At 35.8% G+C, this 9,409-nt stretch overlaps 1 protein-coding gene across 1 annotated transcript in view; it reads right to left on the reverse strand.

Annotated features, from left to right (window-relative positions):
* The window catches only part of LOC107678919 (astrotactin-1-like), a gene marked incomplete at its 5' end in the record, with an annotated part of 189,441 nt that overhangs the window by 138,853 nt on the left and 41,179 nt on the right, over positions 1-9,409 (reverse strand). The window contains 2 exons of the mRNA XM_016474321.1: positions 4,760-4,927; positions 8,327-8,473. Coding sequence (XP_016329807.1) covers positions 4,760-4,927; positions 8,327-8,473 — 315 coding nt within the window. The remainder of the gene's footprint in view (positions 1-4,759; positions 4,928-8,326; positions 8,474-9,409) is intronic.

The following is a 9,409-nucleotide window of genomic DNA, read 5'->3' on the forward strand; positions in this document are numbered from 1 at the left end:
CTTCCAATTACTCTTCTAAAAATATATTTGTCTTTAATTAAAAAAATAAAAAAAGTGCAGTGCAGCTAGTCCCTTGTCGGTCATAAACACTTTATTTGATCTATTACTGACCATTAGCACATTTTGGCAGGCCAAGAATAAGGTCTAGCACTGCTATTATTTGCATAGTTAACTGTTTTAGCTTTGCCAAGGTAATTTGTAAAACTGAAATTAAACTTGTACCGTAGGTAATAATAGCATTTTATCAATTCAAATGAGATGCAGGGAGCCTTTATGGCTCTGGGTGGTAAATTACAATTTTGCCAGGAAACATGTACCCAGTGGCTTTGTGATTGACTGATTATTGAGGATATCCAGCAGGCACTCAGCCAGTGGTGTATGCATAAGAAATACATACCTTGTTGATTTTTTTTCTTCACAGAATATATGCAGAAGCAGATTTTTTCCTATACTGTGAGTAAGGCATAGGAGGCCAAATCTTATACTCTACCATTTATAGCCTACTATTTATTGAGCATTTGATTTTTTGGGCATTCTCTTGGGTATCGTTGCAAATGTTGCTAATTAAGAACCCAACAGGAAGTAAACAAAAAAAATCAAGCTTTTAAGCTGTTAAAATCAAAGCTGTATGTGGAAGTACTCCAATGTTCATTTATTTATTTCCTGGAGTGTGACATCTCTACATGACAGAAAGAGATTTACAGCATTAATAAGCATAAAATAAGTCAAAACTTTACTTATTTATGTGTACACAGCATGTGGGAGTCTAACTGTTGGAAACAACATGTCAAAATCACTTATTACCTTGAAATTGTACTGCAGTGCAAAATAAGTGTCCTGCAGTGTGACATGCTGTACTCCATCTGAACTGTTTTACAAATCTTTCTAATTGTATTATAATTAATTATTGTGCATTCCGGTTCCAAAACCTCAAATGATGAAATATATAATTTTTAACCTAAAAAAAAACAAAAACAAAACAACAACATATGTATGTCCATGTTCAACTACCCTTCTGCATTTCAGCATGTAAATACCAGAATTAATTACTTCAACAACTTTGACCAGTCAATTTAACATCAACCTATTATGAGAAAAAGGTGAACAAGGTGTAATATCAGAGAAATGCCTATAAAGCAAATGTATTATCATTAATTTTTAGATACCAGAGCGCATGAAGACTATTTTGCCTGACAGGAACAACAATAAAACTAAATAGATCAAACTGTTTAAAAAATGTGTGCAATCTTTAGTGGCAAAATGCAGATAAAATGCATAAAACAATTATGATGCAAACACAAAAACTTCCGCCTACTGTCTGTGATTATTCATCTATACTGTAGTTGGCATGTACTGGCATTTAAAAAAAAACATATAAAGGCAGCTATATGTTTTGATTGAGATATCTGGAAAATATTTATTTTGCATTAACTTGACACGCACTTTATTTGTTAAATTTGTATATAAAATGTATTTGTCCAGAAATACAAATCAATTTTTACAAATACAGCAAATGTTGTCCAAATAAATAAATACAAGTTGTCCATGTTCAACTATTCTTCGGCATTTCAGCATGTAAAAACCAAAACTAATTATTTGAACAACTTTGTCCAATCTATCGAATACTAATTGACCTTTTATGCAAAAAGGCAAGCAAGGTATAATATGTTAGGGTGACCATACGTGCCATTTTCCCAGGACGCGTCCTGGGAAAATGGCACGTATGGTCACCCTATAATATGTTGGATTTTAGTGCCCTATACACAGTGTTGGGGAGTAACTAGTTACATGTAACGGAATGACGTAATTTAATTACAAAATAAATGTAATCAGTTACAGTTACTGAGAAAAAGTGTGTAATTAAATTAAAGTTACTTATGAAAATGTTAACGATTACAAAGGGGGTTACATCTGAATATTTTCACACACCCACATACCGATTTAATTGAATTATTTTATAAATTGCACTGAATGCTCTAAAATATGAGACATCAATGTTTCAGGAGTTTAGGACACATGCGTATTTGATAACTATTTTATTTCCTATTTGGTGTATGTATTCGCTTTGTTTTTTAAGATTAAAGGGGTCATATGACGTTGCTAAAAAGAACATTATGTTGTGTATCTGGTGTAATGCAATGTGTTTATGCGGTTTAAGGTTCAAAAAGCATCATATGACCCCTTTAACTGTTTTTCCAAAGCATTGTTAGATTCCAGTGTTTCCTGTCATAACTATGCAAAGATTTGATTTCAAAAACAGTATTACAGCTATTAAACTATTTCTTGTTGTGATTTTAAATCTGTATTTAACCTCAGAATGGTCTCAAAGTAAAAAGGAGAAAGTGACTATGTAGAATTACATATTAATGAAGTTTTTAAGTCCCAAGTAATTCCTCTCTTTCCGCAACCACAGAGAGTGTCTGTAGGGGATCTATTATTCAGTCAAATTAATGAAACGAAAGTGCAAGGATCAGGTAGCCTGAGACACAGCATCGTGTGTTCTTGTTTAATAAATGTCCCCTGAATCCTTATGGGAATGAGGGAGGTGAAAAGGGTCTCCGAGAGGCCTGTTATCAGTCCGATTCTCATCTCGGCTTTTACACATCCTCTGCGCCTCTGATTCACAATCTTTTTTAAAGTGCACACAGTCCGGTTATTGTCGCTACCCATCCCCGCTTTCATCAGTATCTCCCTCTCCTGTTTGATTGAGACAGTCTTACAGTTTTCCATGAATATCCTCCGCCACATAGTCTACAACCCCCACCCCTCACATACCGACAGCACAATGCAATTATTGAACCGTGGCAGTACCAAGGCCTCATCATTTAGATTTCATTTGGAGAAAACCAAGGCAAGTTCCCAACGGTCCAACTTTGATTCATTTAGGGTTGGAAGATTCACTTTTCAAAGCCCAGTGGAGCTCCTCTTTTAAATTATGGATGCAAACAGGAGGAACTTGTCAACAAATGATAACAACGTTGGACTAATTCCTGCTGCAGATGATCGGAAAAATAGCTATAAAGCGAATGTATTACTATTCATTTTGATGTAACTGTGTGTCTGTTGGCTATGTTTTGCCTGACTGGAACAAATATAAAACTGAAAAGATCAATCTCAGCTTACAAAGTTGCAGTTTTTTTGTGGTAAAATGCAGATAGTGCATTAAAATTTATGATGCAAACAGAAAAAACGTCTGCCCACTGCCTGAGATTATTCATCAACACTCTCATAACTTTCATAGGTATGTAGTGTGTCCTGGCATTAAAAACAGAACAAAAAGCAATTGGAAATTGTTGTTGGTGTTAATTAAGCTAAGGACCTCCAAATATGATGACAAGGCCTTCCTATAATACAAAGGCCGCTATCTGTTTTCAAACGTAAATAATTGGCTTTTATATTATAATTGTACTAAAACTAAAATACATCATTAAAACGTCTGGTAAATATTTAGTTTGAATTTATTTGATGCTGCATCTTATTTTTCTACTTAATAGGTTAATACTGTATGTATAAACATGAAAATAAACATTTTCAATTTAATTAAAATTTATTTGTATTTGTATTTCATTCAAATTCATTTGTTTAGCCATTTTTTTGCACTTTTTCTATACATGGTGATAGGAGGAAAACTGCCCACAAACTGTATTATAGTAAGTGAATGACATTAGCTTTATATAGTGTAATGTAACAGCTAAAAACACTTGAAATTACATGAAAGTGAAGACAAAGTGAAACTGGACCATTTTGCATTCAGAAAGCACATTATAAGCAAACTGCTAAGATCTTAGATGGTCTAAGTTCATCTGGAGTGTTAACATACAACTCAACATTCCTGAATCTAATCAAGTATCATCTAGAATATTAATGCTTCCCTGGCTCAGAATATCCTGAAGTTAAGGCATTCCATTTGATCTGTGCTTTGCCTAATTTACGTCCCAGCCAAGGAAAAAAAAACAAAAAAAAAACATTCTAATCCAGGTCACTCAAGCTGTATATGCCCAAGTCTTACATTACAAAGATTCATTGCCAAGCATTACTGTCTTCACAGCTCTCGCTCAATTAAGCTTGCATTACTTAATACTGTTCACTCAAGAGAGACACCTTCAGAGAAATCTGCAAATGAAACAATAGATGAATCAGAGCTAAGCCTCTCTCTCCAGTCCCTCCTGCTCTTTAAATGAAGCTGCGTTACAACTGCAGTTCGGTGAACACATTGATTTTACACAGTGGAGGGGATGGGCATTCATTCACTAGGGCGAAGGGGTGGAAAAAAAGATTATTTAATGATTAATTAGGCAAAGACGCAGACTAATGAAAGCAAGGCAAAAAATATAAAAATCCCCAATGTGCAGATTGAAGGGATAGTTCACTCAAAAATGAAACTCTCATGTCGTTTTAAACCAGTATGACTTTCTTTCTTCTGTCGAACACAAAAGAAGAATGTGAAGAATGTTTCAACTGCTTTGTTCATACAATAAAATCAGTGGGGTCCAAAACAACATTGGACTCCACTGATTTTCATTGTGTGAACAATAAAAATACTACACTAAGACATTTTACAAAATATCTTCTCTTGTATTCCACAGAGGAAAAAAGTTTAGAAGACATGAAGGTGACTTTTGTGAGGATTTTGTGATGACTTTTTTGATTTTCAGATGAACTATCCTAAGTATGTCCCTCAGAGTGTGTGTTGCTCCTGGTGTCAGACATTCTACATGAGCTGTGTGAAGTACAGAATCATGTCAGGGTGGTGTTGTACCTGTATCTGGGTCACATTGGTGCTCACAGGGGTCCAAGAGACGGCGGCCACACAGATCATTGACCCAGGGGCCACTGGCATTCTGCTGGTAGTACAGCAGCACCTGGGCTGGGTTCAGCCAATCAGATGCGTCCAACTGGCTGCCCTGAAGCAGAACGAATCTGGAGCCTGAAAGAAAAGAATCAGAGAGGACATCTGTCAAAAGTTACATCAAGTAAATTAGTGAACTCTATTAATGAACTCCAAAATGACCACAGTAACACAAACAGCCAATTTTTGTTGGTGTTCAGAATATGAACCATACACTGGAAGCTACAAATAGACTCTGTATTTAACTGTGGTACAGAAATGTTTAGATTTATTCACTGATTGGCTAAGAGACTGTTTCAACAGGTTTTCATCTTTTTGTGTGTTTTAAGTGAGTCACTGATTCATTTATTCAACTGATTCGTTAACCAAAACCACTCTAATTGTTCGCTATAAGATTTGTGTGTCAAATTAACAGTACTTAGAGACTCAAGAAAGAGTGTTTAAGCAGCATGATTGCTTTTCCCCCACAACTGTTATGCATAAAACTGTTTTGGACTTTTTAAAGCAAAGCAAAATCCTTATAGCTGAAATTCTATGCATTATACACATTTTTCAATGTTTTATACTTCATGCACAGCTGTGGATAGGATACAACGGTACAGATAAAACATCTGAACTGAAAGTGTAATGTATTCTGAATTACCCCTCTGAATATTTCAAAACCATGAACGCCAATGGAATGTATTCTGCAAAAATCAAGTTTTATCAGATCTGCTTTGACATCAAGTTTTACCCTGTAATACTGTTAGACAGTTATAGACACATCTTAAATCTGATTTTTCCAATTCAAAAGGCGAACTGTGAATCCTTCAAGTCTCCTCTTTTCAGATTTCTTCCACTTAGACATCTATGTGAATGTTAATCTACCCTAAAGCCCCAGACCCCATAGAAAAGAGCTCTGCATGAAAGACAAAATGATAGATGAGCAAAGCCAGTCACAATCCATCATATCTCCCAAACTCTAGAGCTGACGGCTGAAATGCCAATGAGCTGAAAGAAAGAGAGAGGAAGAGCAAGAGAAAAGAGGGTAAGAGAGAGAGAGAGAGAGAGAGTGGCCTGTAGGCTTGGACTGCAGGTGCAACATTAAAATTCAATAACAAGCTCATTCAACACAAATGCAACTTAAGTCCAAAGCACAAACAGAGGACCCTTGGGGAAAGCGGCTAGTTGTTGTTTACAGATGGGCATACATGTGTGTGTCTGGGAGTGCAGTTCTAGGGAGTAACTAACTAAAAGTAGCACCACTAACTTAACAACATTTTTCATAGCGTGACAACAGCTCAGTTGTTTTCAAAATAATGTTGCATTTTCCAGTCACTAACTACTTTTTTCCAACAAGGAAAGGGCGTCTGGCAGAGCGTTAGGACCCAGAAGCGGTGAAGCATGATGTCAGACGTAACAAGCAGATATCCGTAACCATTCCTATCCAACCGTGCATCTGCTATGAGCAAGAGGTGGAGTGGAGGTGCACCACAATATAGCCTCGCCCTGTATTCAATATTCAGTTTCACCTGGGTTAAGGCTAGAAGGGATACATATGGCGCTACTGGGCATGCGCACAAAAATACAGTGTAATTTTTGTCACACTGTACAACAATAATTAATATTTTTTGCATTATTGTAAGGGGTAGGTTTAGGGTTGGGGTAGGTGTAGACATTAATAAAAAACAATCTAATAGGTAGAAAATTAAATTTCATTGTTAGTTGTCCTGTCGGAGCTGTATCCCTTCTAGCCACAACCTTTCACTTGGAAATACATCATAACACTGAAGTCAGTTGCAACTTCCGATTCACGGGTACTTTACTATTCATATTTTTCAAGGTATTGAAGTTAGAAATCAAATTCCTGTATCATGACCACTAATTCACGTATTTGTCAATAAAATAAAAGTGGGTTTTATTCAAAGTAGCTATTATCCACATAGGTCTTTGATGTGAATGAATATTTTTTGGTAATTCATTAAATATCGCCGGCTAAAAAGTAACTAGTAACTAGCACTCTGAGTAGTTTTTGAGAAGAGTACTTTGTACTTTTACTTAAGTACTGTTTTGGCACCAGTACTTTTACTTGTACTGAGTATTGAGTATTATTTCAGCAATGTAACAGTACTTGTACTTAAGTACAAATTTTCAGTACTCTTTCCACCACTGACAAGTAGCAGTGTAGCTTGACAAAATGCTACATCACAGTTTTCTCATCTCACACACACAGCCAAGCAGGCTAAGGAAATAATCAATCAATAGTCTTTTCTCTCATTCAAACTCTCAGTTGAATCAGTCTGTTTGGATTCAGTGATTCATGTACTAATGGTTCAATAATGATTCATTTCGATTCGAGTCCCTGTGCAGTCACTTTTGAAGCAACATTTTTATTTAAACTCTAGTTTTAGTTCAAATGTTTTTGTTTTGTTAGGTTGTTTCTAGTTTTATTTTACCTAAAAATATGAATTGTAGGGTTAAAGGTTGCTTTTTACATCTCAGCACAGTTTGTACCACATTCTGTTTGGATAAGAAAAATTATTTAGTTTTATTCAAAAGATAGATACACTATCGTTAAAATACATTCATTTTAAAAAGACAGATCATTTTAATTTAAAAAAAAGATTCTGAAAGCTTCTTACACTTCTTAAAGGAGTTCCCATATTAATTTAATGTCGACTAACTTGACTAATAGCCCCACTAATAGAGGAAATGTTTAACATCATTAACAATGTCTCCACAATGGTTTAAATATATATTTCCTTATTTTAACAATTATTATTTGATACATACATTTATAACATAATTTTTTTTTAAATATCAGATCAACTTAATGCAGAATTGACTTTGTGTTGATGATCGCAATCACTTCAATGATCAGATAAATTTCCAAGTGCATAATGAAACGCGGATGTGTAGGAAAGTGCTGCGGTGAGTTTTTGTGGTTTAGAGCGAAATAAAACCAAATGTGCCTTTTACTCCGGTGCCCCGTTGCACCCTATAATTTAATATTTTTATATCTACAAATATATTGCCTCCTTCAATATATTTTTTATAGTAACTTGTAGTAAAAGTGGGGCTTTCATAATAACTTGCCTATCATCTCAAGTTAGCTAACATGCTAAAGCTAACAGCAACACCAAATGAGTCCAAATGTTTGTCTGAAAATCTTCTGTGCCAAAATTAAAAATAAACTTTAGTCTTTCATTTGAGACTCTTAAAAAATGCATTCACTAGATGCCCAAGTACATAGTGTAGTGTAAGTGCATGGTGTATAGCCTAGTACATGATTTGAAACACAACTAGAGACTAAAGCATTTGCTTCTGATTGTTCTTTGATGCTTTCAGCACACATCTGTTTGGCTTTTCACTAGAGACAGCGCAAGAGTCGGCATAACATTTGCTTTAATACAGTAGAAATCGTGAGGGGTAGACGGGGGGCCGAGGACCCCCGCTGCTCAGGGGCCAGACGGGAAGCAGAGCAGGTGATGAGATTACCGTCTGCAATGAGGTGTTCTGGAACGTGGAGTATGACTCTGACGTTGAGGCTACAGGAGAGGTGAGACGCGCAGACCAGGCCGATCACACAGCTCACCACGCTGATCAAAGTCAGGGTGGTCTTGTTGATAGGGCTCCGTGGGGAACCTAGGGAGAAGAGAGAGAGAAAGCAATAAAAGAGCGATGCTACAAGACTGGAAAGTTCACATTTTTAGGTGTAACTTGGAAAGGCACAAGGGAGGTAGTTAAAAAACTGCCCACATCAGTATTGGTGGTCCATGAAAGGAGCACTGGATCAAACCAGCCAGCCAAACTCTGGGAGCAGTGGCAGCTTTGGCACAAATAGAGCAGCGGAGAGACAACGCTTTACCTTTTGAAGTCTGCTGCTTTTATGCTAAATACTTCAAATGGCAAAATATGAAAAAGAGCTGTTTTTGACCACATTTTTGTAATACAGCCAAACTGGTTTGGTATAGTGCTGCCCTGTACATCTGTTACATGTAAAATAAAGGCACAAGACACTGCACTATAACAACACACAAGATGACATAAACACACCCATTCACAATGTATGAGGACACAATACTGATGATCAGATATTGTCATCTACAGTAGCTAATTAAATTAAATTAAATTAAATTAAATTAAATTAAGTTGAGTTGAGTTGAGTTGAGTTGAGTTGAGTTGAGTTGAGTTGAGTTGAGTTGAGTTGAGTTAAGTTAAATTGAGTTGAGTTGAGTTGAGTTGAGTTGAGTTGAGTTGAGTTGAGTTGAGTTGAGTTGAGTTGAGTTGAGTTGAGTTGAGTTGAGTTGAGTTGAGTTGAGTTGAGTTGAGTTGAGTTGAGTTGAGTTGAGTTGAGTTGAGTTGAGTTGAGTTGAGTTAAGTTAAATTAAATTAAATTAAATGTAGCTAATTAAATTAAATTAAATTAAATTAAGTTGAGTTGAGTTGAGTTGAGTTGAGTTGAGTTAAGTTAAGTTAAGTTAAATTAAATTAAATTAAATTAAATTAAATTAAATGTTCCCTCCTGGTGGAATGACCTGCCCAACTCAATCCGAGCAGTTGAGTCCTTAGCCCTCTTCA

Source organism: Sinocyclocheilus anshuiensis, unplaced genomic scaffold, assembly GCF_001515605.1.
Source record: "Sinocyclocheilus anshuiensis isolate Anshui unplaced genomic scaffold, SAMN03320099.WGS_v1.1 scaffold1576, whole genome shotgun sequence".
Taxonomy (NCBI): Eukaryota; Metazoa; Chordata; class Actinopteri; order Cypriniformes; family Cyprinidae; genus Sinocyclocheilus; species Sinocyclocheilus anshuiensis.